This window comes from Orbicella faveolata, unplaced genomic scaffold (genome assembly GCF_042242905.1).
Source record: "Orbicella faveolata isolate gen_17 unplaced genomic scaffold, um_ofav_v1 contig_4, whole genome shotgun sequence".
NCBI lineage: Eukaryota > Metazoa > Cnidaria > Anthozoa > Scleractinia > Merulinidae > Orbicella > Orbicella faveolata.
The window spans coordinates 11,262,393-11,288,253 of NW_028301569.1; the positions used below are offsets into that span (position 1 = coordinate 11,262,393).

The following is a 25,861-nucleotide window of genomic DNA, read 5'->3' on the forward strand; positions in this document are numbered from 1 at the left end:
GCAGAAAATGAAGGGCTCATGGGACATATTTTGGCGCCCAGATCTCGCGCGCTAACTTATTGCCATAGAAACGCGAACGCTTGCAGAAAAAGACAAACACCGACTGCTTCGATAAACACGCTGCGCTCCACGTTTGTTCAGAGTTCCTTCTGTTTCTACAATCAAGATGCCTCGCGATCCTTACCCTTTCCCGAGACTTCAGAATGACGGTGATTTTTGTGGACAACAAGGAAAACAGGTAAAGCCAGAAAACTGTTCAAATCGTGGAGGATGATTCCTCTGCTTTTGGAACCAAGTAGTCGCGCGTCGTCTTGTTGCAAACAATGAAGATTAGCTATTGAATGTTGCTATCTGATTTCACGAGAGGAAAATGAAATAAAAAAGGATTGATATTATAGGAATGTTTACATGTAAATGAATACCGTGGCATTCTTTTCAAAGATTTCATGTATGTGAAATTGTTGTTTATATCGGTGGTTATGTTACAAAGGGTACAGGCTGTCTCGATTGAACATTTATTTATTTACCTCTGATCAGTGTTTTTGCGATTCAGTTCAAACTCGCCACCGCAATCTATATTAAAGTTTGTTACTCATTTTCAAGTCCACTTTGTTTTTTGATCTTAAAACAAACGCGGTAAATTGGCAAAAGAACACGCAATCTCAATTGACCCATAAACAAATGCTACAATTTGTATCACAATGGCTGATTAACCTGTTGAACAACTCATTTATTTCAGGTGAAGGAGACAGGAACCTTGACTCAGACCAGTAGAGAGGGTTCTCCATGGGACAGACTCAACAAAACAGCCACACTTGCGAGTTCAAGAAGAGAAATCTTTCATCATGACCCGCAGGTTGTTAATTATATTGGATTTCTGCTGATCTTACAAAAATGTTTCTCAAACTCATTAATAATTCATCAAGTTGAAGCAAAGGAAATCATGACTGTGACTGTGTTTGGTTATCTGATCTAATCAGCATAGATTTTTACAATTTTATTTCTCCGTAGTTTTATAGTTGTGAAGATATTTAAAACACTCAAGACAGTGTTTGACCACATTTCCAAACACCTTGACATGTCATATTTTCAAGTCTCTCCTTGGTGATTGGAAATGTGGTCAAACACAGTCTTTTGTGTTTGATATATGACTTCTCAAAGCTTTTGCTGTAATTAACTCCATCGTGTTTATGTTGTTACAGGCACCCAATGATAGCTTGGACTTTGTTATCAAGTCAACATATGACCATCATAAAGAATTCCTTTATTCCAAAGCAGAGACTTTGGTTCAGCCTGAGACGGCTGGAGTGCAACATGGGTAAGGAAGCCATGACAGTACTTGCAATGATAATGCATAATGCAATGACAATACTTTTCAGGGTCCCAAAGGACCTGAGTAAACAGTCCTGTCTCTGAATGATCAGTTATTATACCCTGCTCCCTTGAGGGATATACCACACAGTGGAAAACATACAATCGACCAGTTCTTTGAACGGATAGAAACATTTTTACAAACTGACCATTCTGAAAAAAAAAAACTCTGTAAAAAGTTATAGAACTGTAGTAGTTTACAAGCACCCCAAGGGTACATGTATGTCAGTTCTGGAGATGTGATTGTATTTGTATTGTCAATATTGCACCATATCTGGAACTAAGACCATTTTTGTCTACTCAGCAATGACACAGATCCTCCACTGACTTGTCCCCAGTCATCTCTTGGGTTCATTGAATAGTAACAAGGGAAGCACAAGCTCATGGGTGATGCAAAGGATTCATCTCTTTCTCTCTTCTTCTTCCTTCCCATGATCCCCTCTGCTCTGCATCCCCGAGTTTCATTCAGACTCTCTCAACTATTGCCACTGACCTCAAAAGACGACTAGGGTTGAGTCAAGAACCACCATTAAAACACAAAGCACTCTTTTTTCATAATGGGATTTACTATGGTCTCGATACCTTCAGCTTCACCATGTGTCTTTTTGTAGCACTTTCATTTGCCAAATTATCTTTATACATGTATACTGAAACAATATTATTCACATGCAGTCGCATTCTGAAGAATCGACCTCCACCAGAAGAACCAGAAATCGACCTCTACAAACTTCCGCTGATGAAGAGCACGAGTGTACAACGCCAAAGCATTCACAGCATCAACGGAGCTATAGGTAAGATTAGCATACAAGTTTTTCTTAATCTTCATACTCATTCTCTAATGCTAGTTAGGAGAATCTCCATGTATATCAGCTTAATATTTTTCCCTCAGTCACACATGACCAAGATGCTAGTTTCAACATGTCACAGATTTATTTGGTTGTCCCTGTCTGTTTATCATGTTGATTGTTTGGCCAGTGATCTGCAATCAACAGATGTACATTGCCGCAAACAACCATAAATAATTATTGTGTAATTTTCACACAGCTGTAGACATACATTTCAATATTTAGAGAGGAAGCCACGTCAGCCTTGGCTGGTTTTCATGCTGATCCTCTATCCTGGCGGAATTGGAATTTGGAGATGTTTGTTTTTGTGGAGGGAGTAAAACTGGAGAACCCAGAGAAAAACCCTCGGAGCAAGACGAAAACCAACAACGAACTCGACCCACATTTGGCACCAGGCCAGAATTGAACCCAGGCCACATTCGTGGGAGGCTAGCACTGTCACCACTATGCCGTCCCTACTCCACTCATAGCATTCTACAGATCAGCAAATCTTATTTTCAAACTTGCAAAATTTTGATCCATTTCTTTTTTCTTCACAGAGAGTCACCATAGTGCAGCTACAAATGGCGGATACTCCAGAAAACATGATGGAGGATTTTATACATGTTAACAGTGCTCCTATACATGATCAACTAACATAATCCACAAAGCTGAGTTACAAAAAAAGAAGACAAATACAAAAAATGTTTTGTGAACTTGTTTGACAAGTTTCCATCTTTTAATAGTAAATAGGTGTTTTTCTTTCTTGATGCCTTTTATTTTATGAAATGTAATTAAAAAATGTCTTTATCTTTTGTTTTTCACCAATATGAATGATTTCACTCCTGTTTTATTTCAAAAATGATGCATGTGTGATACACGTACCGTCGTGATAACAATATTATTAACACTATTCTGTTAATAGCTACATATTATAAGATATCTTTCAAAATAATCCTTTCTTTGTCTTTTCCTATTTATAAGTTACGATTCTGCGAGATTTTCTTTATATACAGCAACACCTTTTGATTCCTAGACAATGTTCTAAATAACTTGAAATAATTTTATTAATTAATATTGATTTCTTACAAGCAAAAAATGCAGCTATAAAATATTTTGATGATTAAAATTACTTTGCACCAATTCTAATAATACTTGTACTTGTTAATTTTTTAATAAAACTAAAATCATTATGCCACTGACAACTACAGCTGTAATGCATTAATAAATCATTAGTATTCTGTTATAACAGTTGAGGTTCTTTCTTCTGAGGGTACTAGCAACATATCATTCTATGGTTTATCAGAAAATGTGGATTATAGTACACAAACAAGATTTTCTCTTTTTTTAGCATCTTGAAGGGCCTTATTAGCTTATGTTGCATATGAAGCATATATAAGGATATATGACTACTTTTCAATGTGTTACACATATCAAAATTTGGTAATTCCAGTAGCTGGGCATGAGAAGTTACCCGTACATTTATTTGGCTTAGTGACGGAAGCTCATTAAAGAAAGCAAGGGGAATTTTGCCAAGCCTGGGCAAAGAATGTTGTAACACAGATTTTCTCATCTACATTATTGTAACTTGTTTATCAGATTCTTCCTTCCAAATCTTAAAACACAAGAATTTCCTCAGCCGACAGAAATCAAATATCCCATGGTTTGGCTTGTATGCTTTCACTATTTCCATTTTGTTCTACAGTCATTTCGGCTTGTTCCATTCTGATAGAGTTGTACACACAGATCGGACAGGCAGTTGGTAGACAACCCTCCTCCCTGCTGTAACACTTCAACAACAGTTTTGTAGTATGCTTCAAAGGAAGAACTAACTCAGACATCCTTTGCTGGAATTCTGGCAGGATGAATTCTTGGAAATACACTCTGGGAAAGTGATGGTTGCATGTAAACAACACAACATCAGCTTGTGGCTCAAACATCACCTCCCCCTCACCCCTCCAAACTCGCTGCTGAGAGACTGCTGCTGATGCAATGGTAGCAGCAGCAGTCATGGACAATGCAATGTATGGGTGTCTGTCCAAATCCTTCTTAATATTGTCCAGGATTTCTTGCCAGAGATGTTTCTGTGCTGTGCGGAATTCTTGTAGCTGCACACCAGCATCTAATTGTGCAAAAGGTTGTGCAAACATTTCATCCTTAGTATCAGATGCATCTTCTGTGCTGCTGTACTGCATAAGAATTGCTTTTAAGTCTGAGGTATATTCTTCTCCCAGATCTTGTTCCTGTAACTGATGCACCACATGAGTTATGATTTTGTTAAAAAATTCAGCACTAAATGGCAGCATTGTTTGACTTGTTTCTTTTGCAACTGTTTCTTCAGGATCTAGCATGCTTGTCGGGGAAAGGAAACGATCCCTAAAAATCAAAAACAATATTATTGTAATACGTAATATCTTTTCTTAGCTGTGGTTTTGTTCTGTAGCTTAAGTAAGCTGGCTGCTCCAAGCTCTACCATAGTTTGCAGACAAGCCTTTAAGCAGTCTGTTATGGTTGGGTTGGGGGCATGAGCCCTGAGAGACACACAAGCAGCAAAGCCAAGAGACGTGCTGGCGCACAAGTCAAGAGCCTTCAAGAAAGCTATTTTGTTTTTCACATTGCAAATAACGTTTCCTGATCAAACAAGCTTGACTGAAGACTTCTTGATCCAGAATATAGTTCACTGGTTCATGATACATCACACTTAGTTACTTATAATACATAAGTATTTTTAATGCCCTACATGACAACATATACTTAGAAATACCTGATCAGAAGCAAACTAAGAGCATAGCCGAGAATGTCCAGGTATTCAGAGAAGAAACACTCCAAGCTGCTACTGGGCAAATTATTGTGATGCCAGAACTGCAAGAGCTGTCAAAAATAGCATTTCAAAATGAACCAATGTACCCACAAGGGAAAAAATAAGAATTAGAAAAAATTCAAAATATATTTGAATGTTCAAAGTACCTCTTGTAGAAACCACACAGTCTGTTGCGTTGATTGTTCATCACTGTTTTGAGTGTCTGTGAATTTTCTGAGGGTGCATAAAGACTTATAAATTTATTATGATAAACAAAAACAGAAAGAATAATTACCTTATTGAACTGAAACATGTCAGATAACAAATGTACAAACTTCTTTTCTTTTTACCTGACTATGTGATGCATAACATCCAGAGCTGATGAAAGAAGTTTGCCTATAGTTTCATCACAAGATGCAGAGGTGAAACAATCATTCAGGAATCTCAAACTGTATCCAAGAACCTTCAAAAAGAAAAGTTTTTCACTTAAACTTCTGAACTACACATGCATGTATCAGGTCTGTTTGCTGGGATAATTTTTTCAAGTTTGTCAATTAAAAAAAAAAAAAAAAAAAAAAAAAAGTTTGTCAATTATTGGAATCCCTCGTTATGTTGCAGTTAACTGAATGAAAGTAACAAGTTTTACTTTCATTGTTATTTCTACAGGGACTTGATTACATTCAGTGTGACAAAAATGCGACATATGGTGTTGATAGTTTGATTTTGATATTTACCTGAGGCCAGTCACCCACAGTTTCATAAATGACTGCTGCCGCAAGATAATCCCTGATATCCAAACAATGCCTTTGGTAACAGAGAAAAATATTACATCTAAGAATATATTGGCAACATATGAGCATTCATTTCGGTGATCACAACAATGAGAAGAACTAGGAAACAAAGGTCTTCAACAGAACGAGGTGTACAACACAATCAATTAAACACCACTTTAAAACCTGGACATATCTACCTGAGCATTGGCTGTGTTGAGTAACGATCTCTGAGTTGACGCAAGGCAATGGAAAGAGCTTCTCTACCATAAGGTACTAATTTATTACCTGCAATGGCGACAGAAACATGTTCTGTGGGTGACCTAGAAAATGTACCTTTATCTGGACCAAACTCAGTCCGATGCAGAACAGACCATGGAAACTCTTACCAACTGATGAAAGATCTGGTAAATCCCACTCAATATCCACATCCGTACTCAGATCACATCTCAATGAATGCTAGAAACAAAAAGCAATAAACATCACTCAAAAGTTAACTAAAGAAAAATATCAACATGACTGGTGAATCAATCAGTTACAATCTTAAAATAAATCACTCAATTTCTGGTAATCAAACCTCCACTGATAATCGTGATCTGATAAAGGAAGCCAAGAAAATACATTAGAACAGAATGAAAAAGTATTTATTATTATTAATTAATAAGTCACAGGTCATACCTCACTTGAGATGGAAGCTTTTCTATTTAATGGTGGAAGACTGGTCAACTGACAGGGCATAGAAACTTCTTTTTTGCCAACACCGATAGTACCAAAATCTAAACCCAGCTGTTATAAAGGTAAAATAAGGATCATCATGAGGCAGCTACTGGTGTGGTAAAAGCAGTGCACATGAATTATGACTATTATGAACTTAATTGACTGCCAGGGTATTTATTATGTTTGTTAGGTTATTAAGGTCAGAGAAAAGGAGGCCTCATGAATTGCACAATTGTCATTAAGAATCAATGATGATGATATCTAATAAATTGATGATAATGATGATGATGATGACGGCGACGATGAAGAGGATGACAATGACAATAACCAAGATGATCCTGCTGATGATGATCCTGAAGATGACGTAGATGGCACCAGTGGTGTTGGTGGAGTTGGTGAAGATGGTAGTGGTGATGATGATGATGATGATGATGATGATGATGATGATAAAATTTAACACTAAAACTTAATAATTAAAAATTGCAACAAAAAACAATAGACTATGAGGAAAACTCATTTCAAAGTTGTGCTCATGTGAAAGACTTGATACTTACCTGTCCTGAGTCAGCTCGGCCCCACACCCACACATAACCTGCAGTATCCATAGCAACAGAAAACTCTGCACCAACACTGATTGTTGTGATGCACTTGTTAGAGAGTTTGTGGAGTAGTCTTGGAGTCATCTATAAATAAAGTAACTATGACAACTATACATAACTCTTAAATTATTTTACATTAAGATGATTTCTGCAACTAACGTTCAAACGACAAAGGCAAAAATAAAGTTACCAAAAAAACCTCATAGCATGCTAATATTTTGAATAAAGGTACGAAGATCTTATCGAAACTTAACCTCTCACACTGACCCCTTGAGAGAAAATTGAACTTGAAGTTATCCAATATTTCAATTAAAACAGATGTTTCGCATTAGCTGAAAACACAATAACACACGCATTAAGCATTCTTACAAGGTTTGACATTAAATTTCTTGAGAATGCTTAGGGATTTAATTGTGGGGTCACCTAGAGAAATGAACTACAGTGAGGTGTTTTAAATAGTATTTAAAAAGTTATTGTCCTGTGAGCAGATTTTAAGTAAATAATATTTGCACTTATTGTTCGAACTTTGAGTGGAATCCATCACAAGACTGTTGTTGCATAATGAGTGATGCATTTGACTCCAGATTGGAGGGAGTAACAAAACTAATTGAGGCAGGGTTTGGGTGGACTGCTGAGTTACATACTTGGGACTCCATTTTGCTGCCAAGCCCCAGTTGTCCATGATCATTGTATCCCCAGCTATACACTTGACCTGATTCCATCAGTGCCATGTAATGCCAATTACCGCAGCACACCTGAAAACACAGAGTTTAAGTAAATGGAATGTTGCTTTTATTGAAGACCTTTTTTTCTTGTCATAGTCTAAGTCTACCATGTAAAAGTAGGTAAAGTCTGCATGCAAGCCAAGTGGCCCACCAGGCTGGAGCTTATCCCGGTTTCTGTAGCATGAAGCAACTAGGGGTATTTCTACTCTCCCCTAGATGGGATACTAGTCCATCGCAGGGCTACCCCCAGCATTAAGTTCACCAGTACCTTGCCCAAGAACACAACACAATGTCCCCAGCCAGGGCTCGAACCTGGACCGCTCGATCCTGAGATGAGCGCACTAACCATGAGGGCACCACGCCTCCCACATTTGTACCAAGTGCTTGTCTTTATCAATCCATTGATAACAAAAACAAAGTTTTTGTGGTGTAACCTTAGCATGCCAATTGAGTACCAATACTTCGGGGAGAATATAGGTGAATCCAGAACCTCAGATTACAAAACTTTGAGAAACTTCACTAAAATAAATTTAATTAGTACTTCATCAACCATGGTAGAAATGTACTGGTAAAGTCAACTTAGACCACTTTTGACTTTACTATGACCAAAAAAATATATAATTATGTTCTTCCCTGATTTCTATTTCACTGCGAACAAAACTTCTCCTTGTCACATTTCCTTTTTTACACCCAAGTTGAATATTTTCTGGATTCTTATTACTTCTTTGCTTGGCAATGTATTGACATTGTAGGGAGAAATAACAAGCCAATCACTGTTAGAACATCAAGAAGAACACACTCACATCTTTAATTCTTGATGAAAAGGCACAGTCCATCAGCACAGGGAGTAACCGGTGAGACACCGTGTTGGATGGAAGAGTTGTCTGCGTGGAACGCTTTGATCGATACTCTTGTCGCTAAAATTTAACACAAAACATTGAGCTGCCTAAGTATATGGTATAAGGGTAGCAGATTTCAAACCCATGAACCACGAAGGCAAGGATAGGATAATAACAGAGGGAACAATTTTTATAGAAATCTTGTTCTCATTCTACAAGGCATCTAAATCACAAATTAAATCCAACAACACACACACAAAAAAACATGGCACTACTTGGGTAAACTTCTGCTCACCATATAATATCTGAAAAAATGTGGACTTCTTCCCCACTTAAAAATTTTCTGATCTTCTGTAACAGCCAGCTGGGTGAGGAAAAAAGTTAATTACCACTTTATGTTTGACTTAATGATGATGCTAATAAGACTTGAATTATAAACACAACTAAAGACAGATTACTTTATGAAAGATTACTCACAGTTTCAAAGGATCCACAGCAAATCAAGTAAGTTTTCTCATTCTTCAATGCTTTCACAAACATGGGAAGAGTCTGCTTGCTATTCGTTCCTACTCCTAACTGACCATATAAGCCTAAATCAAAATCAATGTCATATTTAATATCATGGGTGACAAATGGGTTTGGAGTCAAATTTCTCAATACAGTTTAAACAAGTAAAACATCCAAGATTGCATGCATGATTTGCCACCAATGATATTAACTGGTAATCAAGTGTTATAGGACTGGTGTCTTATGACTGGTGAAATAAAGAAACAATTTCACTAGCATTTTGTCAAAATCTATATGCCCTGATTTAAATTTGTGTTTGATTTAAAATTTCAAGAACCAGTTTGATTTGTATTTTTTTATTGTTTCATATTTCTTTCATAATGAAAATCACACTGCTTTTACCATTTTTGACCAAATTAAAGTAAATTTAATGCACAATGAATAGATTTCAAATTAAGAAATTTTGCTTCGGTTTCAGTGGATTAATTACATACCTCCTCCAAAAGTGAAAACGTGTCCCTGAAAAATAATAATACAATCTAATTGCAATAGGAACAGTTATAAAATATATTTTATTCATTTACTTTCACTCTTTGTAACATGTTAAAAATATAAATTCTTCTCACTGATTTTCATACACTGTGGTTAATAGTAAATGGTTTGAACCCAGGAGTATCAGTAGTTCGTGAAGTGTGATCATCTGGGTAAGGGTAGTTCTGAAAGACGTATGGTTTTCTGCTGGCTGAGGAATGAATGAAGCAGAAAAGGTTTTTTCTCACATACAGCAGGGAGTCTGAGTACATTAGTGTATGGGGTGTTTCAGGTCATGTGGCTTGTACAAGGTTCAGTTTTTGTTTTGCAATCGGCCATTGCCTGACATGCCCCACCCACCCACCAACCCGTGAAGTATTTTTAGAATCTATTAAGTTGCAGTGAATTTATTCTCTAGCCACTTTTTTTGTGCCCTGATAAGACAGTTATGTTGTTATGTTAATAAAGGTCAGGCTGCATGGTTCGGCTTGGCATGGCTCCCAGCTGTGTGTGGGAACTGTTGAAGGTGACTTGGTGTCACCAACAACAGTCATTTTCAGAACTAGATGATCACACTACACAAACCATGGCATTCAATGCTAGTTCTGAGAATTAACTTGCTCATCAGGGCAATATCCTCTAGTTGACGATTTTCTTTATTCTCATTACTTGCCTGCATGATAATGTATTAACACTGTAAGGAGAAATCAGATGTTGATTACTATAAGTGTATGGTAATGATTGAATTACTAACCTGACTTGTTAGCACTGCACTGTGTGAGTATCCCGCTGCTAATTTAGTGACTTCATACTCATCCAGTGATGTTACATGTGTCGGCAGCAGTACATCTTCAATACTACCCACTCCTAACTGTCCATGTACACCCCAGCCCCATGACCACACCCTGTGATCTGCCGACAGGGCCAAGGAATGGTAGTGGCCACACATGACTGCTATACACTTTTTGTCTGACAGTTCTGTGATATAGACAGGTCTGGTCTGTTGCTGGGTGTCACCCTGGCCAAGCTTGAAAATGAGAATGATGCACAAATTAAAAAGTCAGTAAAGTCAAGTTTCTTTTTAAAAAAAAAGTTTTGTCCAACCTAATTTTCCTTTCTGAATTTCTGTCCACCTTCATCAGACTTATTGAAGAAGGTGGACAGAGAATTCAGAAAGGAAAATTAGATCAGACTACAAAAACCTCTGTAATGTCTATCACCAATCACAACATTGGAAGTAGCATTTTCAGTCACATCAAGTTTCTTTCTTTCTATCTTTAATAAAAGTCAGTCATTTCCAAACACTTCTTCTCGGTACAGAGAGTCCTGTGTTTTTGCAGTACAGTGTACATACCTGCCCATATTCAGATGACCCCCAGGAGTAAACCTGAAAGGATGGAAAGAGTCAAACGTAACCATAACACACAGAGAGAGGTTAGTGATAATTATTTAATGTGCATGTAGGTTGAAATTTGGTATGTGATCATTTAATTACTGAGCAGCACTTTCACATAGTACAGTGAACTTTTCCAAGATGTCACAATTAACATTTGAACTTTTTACTTGATTCTGAACTCAGGCCTTCTTTGGAGAAAATAGGTCAATAAACAGTAAGCTAGTAAGACTTACCCCATCAGAGCACAATGCCAATGTGTGTTCCATTCCACAAGCTACTGACAACACATTAATCCTACAAGAAACACCATTTTTAAGCCAAGCACATTTTGAACACATGTTTCTCCTGACTTGGTTGTTTCAGCTTTTCAAAATCATTCAAAAAATTCTCTAAAATGATTTGAACCCAAGAGTATCCTCAGCAAGGTTGTCTAGAGTAACACAGTCTTGCTGGTGAGGATAGTCCTGCAATGGTCTACTGCTAGTGTACAAAAGACATCAAAATTCTTGATAGCAGCATTCCTTTACCGACCTGTGCATGTGGAGAATTTCTACCCGAAAAGGAACTGATTTTCCCTCTTCCTCAATAATATCCCCATGACCCAGCCTGTAGTGAAAAAACAAACAATGAGCAGTTTGTAACAACTTATTAACCAAGGGTGAAGTCTTTACAGGAAAATCTCAAACAGTTTGAGATTTTCAATACAGCAAAGTCTTAGTTGCTAAGACTTTGCCGTATTGACTGAGCGACAGCAAGGTCAATATGGCAAGGCCGAGGTTTAAGATTTTCCAAAAGAGACCTAACGAACATTCAAGGTTAATAAGTTGTTTATTATAAGGCTTTTTGCTTTGTTTTTGCAGGCCATAGTCAGCCTGTGGGTATTGTGGGAGAATAATGCCCCAGAATTAGCTAATCAGAGGTCTCATTATATTGGCTACAAACACAAGACATACAATAATGAACATTAATAACTTGTTGAAACATAACAAAATATTTCGAACATTTAGAATATAACTTTAGACTGAAAAATTGAAAAAATAAAAAAGATTATGATTTGAAATTTTGTTCATGATTATAGAAGCAATCTTTACTTTAAATTGGAATCCTGATGTTCACATAAATAATCAATAAGAATTTTCCTTATCATAGATAACTAGGACTGATTTCCAGCCATTTTGTGAACCCTCATCAATTACCCTATACCAGGAGGAAGGCTGAAGGAGGAAAGAATGGACTCTCAAAGGAAATGAAGCATTTAAACATTAACATGCCATATGTTTGTTGTAAATTACTTACAGCCTAATATTTACCTTCCTTTCTGAGATCGTCCCCATGTGTAAACATCCCCTGATGAACTAACAACAGCTGTGTGCTGTTGACCACAGGACAGCCTCACTGGCCTGCACAGAAACTCCATTGTACTTTCCTGCCATGGCCAAATACAACAACAGTCTGTCAACCAGTTCTTATATTGACATTCATTTCCACTGACCTTCAGTTTAGAGAGGGTCAAAACATATATCTTAAAGGGCCCTTAAGTCAGCAATGTACTTACACCTTTGTTTTTGTCTCCATGTGAGAGTTTGGCTATTATGTTTTATTCAGAGCATGTTGAAAGAAGGAAATCACTGTGAAACTACTTAAGATAATCAAACATACTTTCAGAAACACAACTTACAGTAAAGCAATTAAGATTCCGCTTCACCATGCAATATCAATAATTTCAATGGCATAAAAAATGGCAGACTGGCTGCCTAGGGTCCTTTAAGAAACTTAGCAGTAATTAGTTACTTGTTGTTTCATACAGCTATTAAGTGGAAGGCACAGTAGCCTAATGATGTTGAAGTCCACATCAAATGATCTAAGTTTGGGTGTAGGCTGGAGTCATAGTTCATGGACAAAATACATGTACTCAACTACTGCAGTGCACTGTGAGAGGAGCAGTCATTTTGCTTACCCATCCGAGGGAGGATGGAATGATTTGACCGTAGTTCCTTCATGCCAAAAAAATTAGTATCTCTCAAGGTATCCTATACAGGCTAACTTGTTACTTTCCACTTGTATGCGACAGTCCTCTCATAAATGGTTAAAATTCTTTAAAAAAGCACCCTCTTCTGGCGTCAATTACTACTACCATTATTATTATTATAAAATACTAATGACATAATTATTTAAAATAAAAGTTACCCTCTTTCTTCCAAAACTGTTTTCTGAATCCTGATTTCCTCCACAAACACATTTAATTGCTGAAACTCTAAAGAGAATGATAAAACAGGTGTTAGTCTTGTCTGTCACATTCTCTTCATCTTTCAGCATTATACATTTCTTTCATTATGTACGTTTACTTCAGAGTAGTTAATTATTTTCTTCTTTCTCGTCACTTGCCTGCACACCAATGCATCATCAATCTCACATGTACAGTACATGTATGAAGAGGAATATAATTCTTGTCAATTAAAGGAGAACTACAAACACACCTTGCCATGGCATCTAGCTTGTCATTTCTGAGATGATTTAGCACCAAAAGAGAGCATAAAAACAGTTCAATCAGATCTTGCAGAGTAGGCTGTTTGATGTTATCCTCCTAAGATCAAGACAAATATTGACAATAGAAGTTGAATTTGCCAAGCAGAGAGGTCTCTAAGGAGTCCCTTGGTTGGATGAATTGAAAGTGCTGCATCAGACTAGCCACAAACAATGTATTATCACAAACAAAGGATAGTCATCAAATAATATTAGAAATGATGAATTATGAACTAACAATAAAAAAGATCTCTTTTACTTTAGGGTATTATTAGGAAAATGGAGCAAATTCTAACTAACATGTCCAAGGCTGATCGCACTTTCCATGGAAATCAGAGAACTGATCGAGCTACCAGAAGCAGTCCTAAAAGAAACACAATATTTAAGTTAATAACCTCAATTTAATTATTAATTGCTATGAATAACTATTGTTGATGAATTATAATCACCATTAAGAACCTTTAGGTAGCACGAGTACGAGACTGAGTACGAGTAAGACCTTCAAATTTCAATTCACCTAAGTTTGCAGAGTCCTCACTTACCCCTGTTGGAGACCAGTTGACTAGACGACTATCAAAATGACATTGGTGTGATATGTGATAATCAATCAAAAGCATAATCATAAGTCATGCTTAAACTCACTCTTGTATAGTCTAATGTACTCTGATTTAAAGGTCTCAGCTACAAGAACAACTGCCATGATCATTGATCACTATCTTTCGTGTTATGATCACCATGACCATCATCATCACTGTCTTCTCTTTGTCACAGAACCAGTTAGTTAAGATGTCAGACACTCACATTTCTTCAAGGTATAAATATAGACTCCTACACAGCCGTCATTTACATCGTCATGCAACGCTCCTCTCCTCCGGACTTTCAAAACCATTTCATACACGTATTGTCGTAACCTTTGCTTTTATTGCCACTCTGCATCCCTGTTTATAATGTCTAATAAATCTTATCCTAACTGGTAAATAACTATTTATTTCCAAGTGTTACCTCTGTCTTGGAGGTCTCACTTTACTTGCCAAAGATCTGAATGAAGGACGAGACGGATCCAGAACACGAGCGATGTGCACCAAACTTTCTTCATTCAGTGATGTTAGGCGAGATAGAAGGAATTTCATATGACTGAGGATAGTCTCTGGCTGCAAGGTAACATAACAATCAAGCTTGAACTGTCCTGCCTTCATAAAGCTTGGCTTGGGCCAGTTTATTTAATGCAAATCTCTTTTAAAAAGAAGACAAAATTTCCTTTTACCTTTGACAACAAAAAGATGACAACTTCTTGGGGATCCATACACTGTATAAAGGCACCTAAAAATTACATGTCCATGATTAAATAATATTAATAATAAATTATGGCCTACTCCATGAAAGTAAATAATTTATAATAATTTACTTCCAACAGTCGAAGAGGGCAATTTAGTTGTAAAGGCAACTAAAGCAGTACCAATGCCATAACATACAGCACGTGCTTTGGATGAAAACTAAAAGTTCAACAATAGTTCAACAACCCACCTCCCCCTCCCAGACACAAAAATGTTTGAAGTGGTGGACAGGAATGGATTAGGAAAATAATCACAAATAATTTGTTCATAAATCAAGTCAATACAATTTGCCAATTTCATATACCTGGTACTACAGCTGTAATAAAAGAATGATTTGTAAGAACATGTCAGGGTTCTAAATTATTTTGCATTATTTCAGACGAACTTGAAACTGTTTGTAAAAGTATGGAAAAGAATTCCAAAGAGTGTATCAATGATGAGTAAATGTTTTGGCAATTTAGCAGTTCTCTCTCACCATTGGCACTTCTACTGATGATATCTGTGAATCCTCTTGAAGCTAACTTGGCCTGAAGCTCAGATGAGAGGTGAAACTGTCCTTTCTGTGCTAACATCTCCAAGGTTTTAGGCATTAAGCCTCTTGCCTGTTGAATAAAAAGTTCTTGTTGGGATTATTTAACATTACTTCAATCAGCACTTTGTATAACCTATATAACTTAGTCTTGTACATTGTGTTCATAGTTGCTAGTATGCATCATTAACATTTTACTACAAAATGTGAGTGAAGATTAGAAGAAAAAAAGCTGATGTGTATGCTTATTAAGACCTTGAGAGGATAATCATGGCGGTGCCATATCTCCAACTTAATAATATTTTTCAAGATCAAATAAACTAACAACCATGAACTTGTCTCCAAACACAAAATAGATCGACACAATTTTACATAGATTACTAGCACACAAATGTATTGAAGGGCACCTGTCACTACTGGATCCTGTGCAAAATGCAGAATTTTATCTTTCTGTAAATTATTGCTTGGGAGAGGATATTAAATTTTACCTTGGCTACATCAAACATCAAACTTTTAAGACCATATGCTGACAATTGTTCCAAAGCAGTCACCTCGTCGTAATCAAAATTATCATTCAGGAATTGGCTGACAGAAGAAGAAAAGCACATGTTAAATCAGGTTACTCAGTTCCTAAGTACACCTAATACATCTTTGCAAACTCTCTTGGATCCAGGAGTCTCCCAGATTCAGACCGGATCTCCTGGTCTCCCATACTGGCCACAAAATGTCCCCCATACAAAGGAAAGTAAGTAAACAACATTTTTCACATTTATTTTGGCCAAATTGTTTTGCATTTTTGGGAGGAAATTTTGAAATATTTAATCCTTTTTGAATCGGTGAAGCTCCAGTTACTTTTAGCAATGTTTTTGAGGGTCGAGAAGATAAAATTGGTGATCTCATGAATTTCAATTTTTTTAGGTTGGTATCTCTACCAAATGAATGTTGAAAAATACATTCAGTTTTGTTGTAAGTTGAAAGAAGCTTTTACCTAAATGCCTCAGAAAGTGTTTGTTGCTGGATAGGATCACCACTACTCTCCAAAACCTGTAAACGTAAGATAGTTGAAAATGTCAGTCACCATGAAAAATATAAAACTTATTTCTCTTCCAGAAACATATATCAAGTGAGGAATGAGAATTAAAAAAAATAGATTGTGAAAACATTATTAAAGCAAGAAAATGTGGGAGCTAGAGTTTTTTGGTGTGAGGAGTTTTTAAGGAGATGTTGGTTTGGTACAGTTATCATTTAGATGAATTTTTACTTTCTGTGTATTCAATGGTGCTAAGGATTTTACATCTTACCTGTTGTATAAAGCAGAACAGAGTAAGATTGGACAACTGTTTCCTTTCAGCGGTGTGCACATCACCATACTTACTCAATGCCTTAAAAAATCAATGGGAAGAATAGCACACAATCATTAATGGTCCCATCTGAAAGTTTTCACCCCTTGTACCAGTAACATACAGTTTTTAATAAGAAACAGGCTGGTGCTTAAACAAACCTTAGAAATTACATAATAAAGAATCTCATAAAGAAGATTTGTACTATTAGGGCTACATTGAAGTGTTCCAGTGGGAATAGCAGCAGACGGATGGATAGCGTACTAGACTCTGGAGTGAGCAGTCCAGATTTGAGCCCCGGCCAGGTCAATGTGTTGTGTTCTTGGCCATGGGTAAGCAGGACACTTTACTCTTACTGTGTTTCTCTCCACCCAGGAGTATAAATGGGTACCGGAGTGCAGCAATGGGTACTGGGGTAGCCTGACAGAATGCTGGGAAGTAGCCTGTGATGACCTGGCATGTCATCCACTTTCAGAACTTTGATGAAGAATTATCAATGTATGCCGCACCAGCACTCCAAATTCACTACCATTATATGTCACAGTTATAATAGCATTAAATGGCAAAAAATAACTATATAGGTACAGCACAATATTCAAATACCTGTCGAAGATAGGCAAGAATATCGGCTACCCTTCCATGTTTAGCAAATTGAGCAACACGTCTCTCAAATGAGCACTGCATATCATAATAAAAAGTCATGATTCAAGTGTTAAACATGAGTGAAAATGGATTAAGTTACACTGCCAGATTTTACAGTAATGGTGTTGAAAAAATTTAGGAGCACTGTTCATTGTTTAATGAGTGACAAAATGTTATAAAATGTCACTCCATCAATCGCAGAATGGTTCCTTCCTCTCGGTGGGTAGTTTCAATAGAACTCATCAGTTTTAACGTCTTTTGTGGATTAAAAACTTCCATGTAATTAGGTTACCTTGGATAAATGATAGAGTTCCAGTGCATGTTCATATTGTTCATTAGTCAATGCTTCATCACCAGCCATCTGAAATAAAGTCAATATTTAACACTTTACTTTCAAACTTAGGTATTAGGATTTTGCATCCACCTATATTTGCAGACAAAACTAGTTGTAACACGTAACTGACTCAAATGTTTTAATGTATTGTTAAACTCTTTGTGGATAATGATAGTTTGTAAAACCTGTTTGAGAGCTCAACATTGAGATGGGGAGTAGGAAACAAAGGAAGAAGTGTTTGTGTTAACACTTTTGACTGGGATTGTAGGCTTGAGTTATAATCTTTATTTACTTAACTCAACTTCAATATTTAACATGTAGTACTCAAGATGAATGGATGAATGACATACCCACCTCATATAATTTATTCACATCAAGGCCAGAAGTGATGGCTAACACATCTGCAGCTGAAGTGTCTGAGCTACTGACAGCAAGCTCTAGGAACAGTTTCTCGGGTGATGTTCTAGGCTGGCACTGGAATACACCAGAGGTGGTGACGAGGATCATGCCATCGACAGTGTGTGACACCCCAGAACCAGTCGGAGTTTGAGAACGATCAGGAGTGTCTTCAATGATGATGCTGTCCACTGCTTCTGAGTGTTGAAACATGGCAATGAGTCTTTCTCCAGGAGGAAGTACAAATGTCTGGATAATGCTAGATTCTGCCTTCTGTGGAGAAATAACCAGGGAAATACATTAAAATATTTAAACTGTTTACTGTGGTTGAAATGTAGTAAATGGTTTGAACCCAGGAGTATCAGTAGTTCGTATAGTGTGATCGTCTGGGCGAGGGTAGTTCTGAAAAGAACTGTTGTTGGTGACTGACGTTTTGACAACCTGAGCAGCAGTCATCTTCAGAATCAAGTGAATAGTGTTTGTCAGTCGATGATGTTATAAGTCTGGTCCGTTGAACATGATTGGTCAGTTTAGCCATGATGGTATTGGCTGAAAGACTCATGTAAAGTTTGTCATCAGTCATTGGTGGGTTTCGATCCTTCTATTGTTAGTCAAATTGGTCAGTTTTTTGGTCTGTCTATTGTTAGTCAAATTAAGTCAGTCTGTTGGAAGTCTGTTTGTCGGTTTCGTTTCTGTCATGAATAAGTCGTTTGTAGGGCGCCGGTAGTTGTTGACATCTGTTAAGTGGCATTTGTTCTAGGTTAGTGTACCAGCTTTCCAGAGTCAGTTGTTGAAAATAGTTTGTACTGCAGGTTAAGCAATGAGCAGAGTCCCAGTCAATGTTGTGGTTTGTCAGTTGAAGATGTACAGCAATGTGATTGTTGGCATCACCATTTCTTGTGGCTCATTTGTGTTCAGTCAGTCTCGTGTTAAGGTTTCTGCCAGTCTCACCAATGTAGGAAGCCTGGCAGTCGGAGCATTTGATCTTGTAAACTGCTCCCTGTCTGTTGTTAGGTTCGTCCCTGTCTTTCACGTTGGTCAGTAAGTGTCGTAATGTAGTTGTAGGTTTGTGGGCTACACGGATGTTGTAGGGCTGTAGGATCCATGACCAATGTGAAAGACAGGGATGAACCTAACAACAGACAGGGAGCAGTTTACAAGATCAAATGCTCCAACTGCCAGGCTTCCTACATTGGTGTGACTGGCAGAAACCTACCCTCACCCGGACAATCACACTATACGAACTGTGGTTGAAATGGTTTGAAACTGTTATTGAGTTCAAATCCTCGGCCACGCTTGTAAATAGCCAACTGGTTTGCCGCCAGCCAATTGGAATTCTTAACAATGTTATGTTCAATTTAAATTATTTGCCCAGTTGTTTGCTGGGCCCCTCTAGCCTTTGTGCTATAAACACTGCACAGGGTAAATAAATGTTATATTAAGTTATCATTGTGACCTAAATTTCATTTAAAATTCATTTCAAACTACTTCGCTGACATTGAATGCTGATGCCCAAAGATTAGTTTGGTATTTTTAAAAAAAGTTGGTGACAACTTATTTTGATTTGTGCAAAATTACTACAATGTATCAATCACCTGATGAGATTTTGGTACTGAGACTGATGTTTCTGCAAGCTGACTGGCCTGAATACACAACAACGTCTGCACAAAATAAGAAACATAGAGGAGGTATAATTTTTACATGTATGGTTACTGAGGTCATACCATAGAGTCAGAGTGTGGCAGTTTGTATGCACAAGTGAATACTATAGGGCTGTCCTGTTCGAAGGGTTTGGATCACCCGTTGTCTTGATCTTCACACCCATAAAAACATTTGATTACTTTGTATGTGAAGTGTATCAACAACAGGTAAGTTCATCACCTTAACATCAGGAACCCATCAAGCATATTCAACAGTAACAGCCTCTAATGACAGCCTTGCATTATATTACTATAGATGAATGTACATGTATGTGAGAGAAAGTACAAATGTGTAGCTGAAATCTCAATTACTACTTAATTGAGAATTGTACATGCATGTAACCTACTGTAATCTAATCTACTGTCAGAGATAAACAATCCTCAGAAAGAAGGTAGCCTAGCCAGGTAATACTAGCCAGGTAATAGAGATAAAACTAGCTATAATTATTATATTGACTGTTAAGTCAGTCAATATAAAACTTTTTTACCTCATCTGACTGTTCCTGGTGAGTGATAGTAAATATCACCCTGTTAGTCAATAAAACATCTGTTGTCCCAGGTGGCAGTTGATAGACAAACATTGGCAAGTTCTCTACATCAATGTCATAAACCTTCAAAATTGGGAAAATTAACATTTTATTAAGATCGAAGGAGACTCTGCTCACAGGGTAATACAGGTCATTTCTGGATCTCAACTAGAATTAATGTAAAAAAATAATTATAATAATAACTAAAAATAAAAATAAAACTAGAAATAATGTTGGTGTTGGTCAGTAAACCATTGGGATTATAAACTTATTATAAGACGTACATTAATAACAACTAGTGGCTATTTTTTGTTTCACATTCCACAAAAAGATGTCACTAGGAAAACTGACTTTTTTGTATATGTTATTTCTCAAAAATGGAGTGAAAACCAGTGCAAAAAAATACAGGGCAATGTTTAACACACCAAAACAAACTTGTCATGTTTTTGGAGGGTTTAAGCAGTTAATACAGGATGTCAGAACTGAATCAGTAAGTGACATTAAGGTGGCTTCAACAAATTATCAATAATAACAAGTCTATTCTAATTTGTACCTCCAGAATATCATTCTTTTTATTACGAGCCCCAATGAACACTTGATTTCTGGCATACTGCACAGAAAACTGATTAGCACCACTAGAGGACTGTGAATAAAAAAATGAAAAAAAACATGTTATTAATATTTTTACTATAATTAAAATAATTGTATGCTACATGTACAAACAGTGAAAAAAGCAAAACTAAATGATCGAGAGACTAATAACTGAATGGCTTGATGTAAATTGAAAGTAGTGAAGATGAGATTCAAGAGCATGTTGCAACAAATAGACCTTTTCGATGTTGTCACACTTTTTCCGATTTTCTCATTCAAACAAGAACTACAGTAAGCCTCACCTCTTGATTTAACAAGTCAAATTTAGTAACTATACGAAGTTTCATATAAGAATCCATTGCACTCATGAAAATACGAGACCCCAAACACGCCAAATTTTATGAAGAAGTGTTTGTTGATATTGTGGGACATCGTTAAAAAGGTCCAGTAACACCCAAGGTTCTAAATTCAACTTACTGCAATTGGCATAGGTTGTATTTTGTCCTGCAGATCTTCTATTCCCAGAAACACGCTCTCAATGGGTATGGCCACTTTGCTGAGTGTTTCATATCCCATAGCTGATGCCATGGATGGACTCTTCTTCTGCTCAAAACCTGCCATACGCATTGACTTGTACTCAAGCTGCATCTGAACTGTATTACCTGACATGGTGTTGATCTGCATATTAGAAACAGAAAATATCATACATTTGCACAATGAAGGATGGAAATTACTGATGAGCATGTAGCAGAAGTGAACATAGGTCTAGCCTGTGAACATAAACAGATTTCTTGCTTTTCTTTCATGTTGCTGAAATTTTTCAGTGGTGTGAAACAAAACCCAGAATCCAGTCTAATTATGTGTTAGAAGGCTAACATTGGTCTTAATGCAATATAAAATTTTGGTATATGCTCAAGAAACAGCTTGAAAGGGATAACCATGTCATATAAGCACGTTGTTATTATTACCAGTAGAGCAGTTGTCTCATGTTGTTTGTCTTGCATCAACTCTATTGACATGATGCTCTCCTTGACATCACAAGACGCTACTATCATCTTCTGCTTCAGATCCACAAACAATAATTCTCCAAGCTGGAATAAATGTACCTGATGTTTAGTTACTTAGAGAAATGAGAACTATTGCTGATTGATTAACTTATAATGTCCTAAGAGGGTATGTGATACTCCCTAAAAGGTAGGTCGGTAAAGTCTGCATATGAGCCAGTGGTCCATCAGGCTGGTGTTTACATGTATCTCCAGTTTCTGTAGCATGAAGTGCCTAACAGTATTTCTCCTCCCTCTGGATGGGATGCAAGTCCGTTGCAGGGTTAACCCCCAGCATTAATTTTGTTAGTACCCATTTATACACCTTGGTGGAGAGAGGCACTGTGGGAGTAAAGTCAGCCATGCACCAGAAAAATAAAGCCAGCTCCACCTTACATGCACATCTTTGTGATAGCCAGAAAGCTGTTTTAATATCCTTATCTGAATGCAGTGACTCATGACACCTTTGAAAACCTCTGCTATATAACAGTTCATTTAAGTGCAAAGAAGGAGTAATTGGTTTTGCACCAACTACGCCACACAATTGGCTTAGAAAACTCGTGCCACTTTTTCATCCAATAAGAAAAGCAACCAAATCAGTTGTGACCCATTCGTACTCATTTTTCCACACTTTGCGCGAGCTATATCTAATTACTTCAAGTTTTGACTGGCTCACTGTATTGCCTGTGTCTTTAGTGATTGGCTAGCTTGATTACTTTGGCTTTGGTTTTACAACAAACAATTGAAAACCACTCTAATTAAAAATCAAAATTTTGTTCATTTATGAACAAGACAAACCTCAGTGCCGATGACACCAATGTGTAAGTCATCCACTGTATGCCACCAAACTAAACCACATGGAAGCCCTGGCGGAGATAAAAAACAGACTGAGGTTATATTTTAAGTGTGTGTGGAAGGTTAAACTGTTATCGCAAGGCTTAATATTAGAACTGCTCATTACCCCGTCTGTCATTTTTTAGGATCAGCGTAATATCGTCAGTTGACCAATACTGGTAAGAAATCTTGGAATTCCTCTAAAAACCAAAAAAAAAACAGAAAGATGTTATGCGAGGCCTCCTCTCTAAATGCTAGAAAAAAAACTACTAACGGTACAAATTAGCCAGAGCTAATTGGTATTAGTTATCAAATTTAATGCTTAGGGGTAACCCTCTGATGACCTAGCGTCTATTCAAGGGGAGTACAAGTACCCCTAGTTCCTCCAAGATACTGAAACCCTAAGATAAGCACCACATGGCTGGCCACTCCAGTTTCAGCGGCATGGAACAAAAGCCAGAAATGTGAGAAGGCTCTGAATTTAAGTTATTCTCCTCAACCATTGCTATGATACAAACCCATCTGCCGGGGTTTCATTAAGGACTGGGCACCAGGCAAATTGACTGACTGTGAGAATGATTTTGCCCACCTGGTTTACCATCTACAGGAAAGTATTTTTAAAAAGAAGTTCAGTTCAAAAAGTTTTGCCCACCTTTGGAAAACAGTTTCCCTCCTGCTGAAAATGTTAATGAAACCCCTGTACCTGACTGACCACTGGATAAATAAATGTAACTTTTGATGAATCAAATCTTACCCTTACTACTTCAGCAACTGGTACAATATACAGTGAACAATCCATACATGCACAAATCAGCCATGAGCCTGATGGGTCCATGGCTATCATTCTCACAGACTTGGCAGGATTCTAATGAAGTTAAAGGAAATCTTAAGGTTAGAAACCTTTAATGACAGTACACAGAACAGCAAGACATAGTAAAGTTTTATCCTGATTTTTCAAACCATCTACAGGAACAAAAACTGGTTTGACAAATTGGGAAGAAGTTCAAAAAAATGAGTTTAACAGTTTCCCCTAATTTTTTGCCAAGGGAGCAAAAAAATTGCTTTAATTGTTCACGTTGTTTGAAAATAAAAAGACATTCCCCTGTGTTAAATCACAACATTACCAACATGATTTCTATTTGGCTAGTCTTTTTTGCTGGTCTTTTTGGCCACCCTACATACTGTATGTCTTGTTAAACTATTTTCTCATGTTTTGGGTGGTGAAATCAATGAATAATATTTAAATTAAAAGATAACCTTTGGCTAACAGGTTAGTACAGATTTCAAAATTGTAGGTCAGGTTTTCTCCACATCAAGATGGATTGGTAGAGGGCAGAATAGTAATTGCATATATGTAGAAAAATACTAATACCTGAAACCAAGAAACTTGTTTGATCACAGGGGCTGTGCCTTTTTCTTCACCACGCAGCAACAATGATCCTACATAAACACCAAAAAACAGGAATACAAAGGAGGTAAGGGGAGAGGTAAGTCAGAGGTGGGGCTTAATAAATTTCTTGACCCAAAATGGAGAAGATGGTTTACCTGAGAGGGAGGCAGGGGAGAAATTAGTACAGAATTTATGTAGTCTACCTGCACTCACACACTGGAGCCACACACTCACCATTACTACACAGCAACACCATCAAACTGTGCTTTTTGTCCTCATGCCAAGCAGCCTGTTGAATGGATGGTAATCTTTTGATGTCATCTGGAAACAAGAAAAAAATATGAATGTCAAAAGTGAACTGATCAACATGACATGAGCATGGGACAAAGAAAAAATCTGAGTCCCAGGACTCAGGGACCTGGGACTTAGATTTTTTGTTTGTTCCACACTTGTGTCATGTTGATCAGTGAACACTTTTCATATTTCATTACTGAGCTTAAAATTCACCATCTTTATTCATTTATCATACTCACAATGACTTCATCAGTGCTAATCCTAGCAGTATGCAGGACGCCTGTCACATATGAACTGAATTAAATGACCTTGCTCTCCATGAGTTCCTGTAGCTCAGTGGATGGAGCACCCGCCCAGTATTGGGGAGGTCACAAGTTCGATTCCTATCAGGGACTCAGATTTTTTCTTTGTACCACACTCTTGTCATGTTCATAACTTCACTTTTCACATTTCATTACCAAGCTTAAAATTCACCATCTTTATTCATATATCAAGAAAAAATATATATATATAATACCCTTTGAAAACCTGTAATAAAGATGGCATTACACACCCATATCATGAAAATTATCTCTCAGGTTTATTGCAACTCAAGATGCAGAGTATGTAAACAACCACAAGGCTAGACCTGGAAGTGGGGAGGGGAGTGGGGAGGGAGGCAGAGTAGGGACGGGGAGAAAGGCAGAAGGAAGAGAGAGAAAGGGGGCATGTGTACCAATGTGAATGTCTGTACTTTTTGCAGTTTATGAAGATTTATTTTTATATTGATTGACTAGATTTATAATATGATGAATTTCTGCATTCTCATCACCTAGCCTGCAGTGTGCAGCTACAAATGACAGGACCACATGCATGGAGAAGCTCGCTTCTGATCAACAAAAGAGAACCTCGCTTACCTTTAGAGTGTTGCTGAGATATTCGTGGACGAACTCGCAACAATCCAACCAACTCGAATAGTTCAAAAGCCATTTGAGGCCGCTTCAGCTTGTCAGCTGAATGAGAGCTCATTTTGCAAACTAAATGTTCTAGGGGATGTTATGCAGGAAGAAATCCAAATTACCACATTGCACAGTGAAAGCTTTTCGACTTGCAACAGATTCTGTTGAATATTCTGTCCCTCTGTGGAGGAACTGCAAACAAAAGCCGGATCTTGCCCGGTCAGGCAACCTGCACTTGTAAGTTTCAAATGGCCGCCATCTTGGAAAATATAGCTGCAAAGAAGACTGGAAACTAATACCTTTTTTTTTTTTCCACGTAGAGTCACGTGACCGATGAAGAATTTTTGTTTTTTTCGGCTCATCTGGG

At 37.3% G+C, this 25,861-nt stretch overlaps 2 protein-coding genes across 3 annotated transcripts; one reads left to right on the forward strand and one right to left on the reverse strand.

Moving 5' to 3' along the window:
• The first annotated feature begins 81 nt into the window (after positions 1-81).
• Positions 82-3,400, forward strand: LOC110059497 (protein CFAP276-like). Its single transcript, XM_020766190.2, has 5 exons — positions 82-238; positions 740-856; positions 1,203-1,318; positions 2,044-2,162; positions 2,756-3,400. Exons 1-5 carry the CDS (start codon positions 167-169, stop codon positions 2,824-2,826), a joined length of 495 nt encoding a protein of 164 aa, XP_020621849.2. The 5' UTR covers positions 82-166; the 3' UTR covers positions 2,827-3,400.
• Positions 2,903-25,765, reverse strand: LOC110059494 (uncharacterized). 2 transcript variants are annotated; one of them, XM_020766187.2, is made up of 42 exons: positions 25,453-25,765; positions 24,497-24,583; positions 24,245-24,312; positions 23,627-23,737; positions 23,000-23,072; positions 22,837-22,904; positions 21,964-22,086; positions 21,473-21,673; positions 20,958-21,047; positions 20,366-20,488; positions 19,773-19,838; positions 18,136-18,450; positions 17,740-17,808; positions 17,409-17,483; positions 16,767-16,847; positions 16,454-16,509; positions 15,954-16,050; positions 15,412-15,538; positions 14,867-14,922; positions 14,605-14,753; positions 13,903-13,966; positions 13,557-13,663; positions 13,267-13,333; positions 12,390-12,505; positions 11,611-11,685; positions 11,313-11,373; positions 11,038-11,070; positions 10,438-10,710; positions 9,647-9,671; positions 9,123-9,235; positions 8,941-9,009; positions 8,610-8,723; positions 7,726-7,836; positions 7,037-7,165; positions 6,444-6,551; positions 6,155-6,224; positions 5,966-6,053; positions 5,730-5,799; positions 5,346-5,458; positions 5,163-5,229; positions 4,960-5,066; positions 2,903-4,571 (listed from the first exon to the last, which is right to left on the reverse strand). In XM_020766187.2, exons 1-42 carry the CDS (start codon positions 25,562-25,564, stop codon positions 3,845-3,847), a joined length of 4,854 nt encoding a protein of 1,617 aa, XP_020621846.2. In that variant the 5' UTR covers positions 25,565-25,765; the 3' UTR covers positions 2,903-3,844. The 2 variants fall into 2 exon arrangements, with proteins under 2 accessions (XP_020621846.2, XP_089131981.1); XM_089275855.1 differs by having other exon boundaries at positions 5,966-6,077.
• Between the last annotated feature and the right edge of the window lie 96 nt (positions 25,766-25,861).

Bases quoted from the DNA above. Each gene is read 5' to 3' on its own strand.
- LOC110059497 (XM_020766190.2), top strand. From the start codon at position 167: ATGCCTCGCGATCCTTACCCTTTCCCGAGACTTCAGAATGACGGTGAT. The intron at 857-1,202 runs GTTGTTAATTAT...ATGTTGTTACAG, and splicing joins TCTTTCATCATGACCCGCAG to GCACCCAATGATAGCTTGGA. The intron at 1,319-2,043 runs GTAAGGAAGCCA...ATTCACATGCAG, and splicing joins ACGGCTGGAGTGCAACATGG to TCGCATTCTGAAGAATCGAC.
- LOC110059494 (XM_089275855.1), bottom strand. From the start codon at position 25,564: ATGAGCTCTCATTCAGCTGACAAGCTGAAGCGGCCTCAAATGGCTTTT. The intron at 24,313-24,496 runs GTGAGTGTGTGG...GTGTTTATGTAG, and splicing joins GGTGTTGCTGTGTAGTAATG to GATCATTGTTGCTGCGTGGT. The intron at 21,674-21,963 runs GTAATAATAACA...TCTAATATGCAG, and splicing joins ATGAGACAACTGCTCTACTG to ATCAACACCATGTCAGGTAA.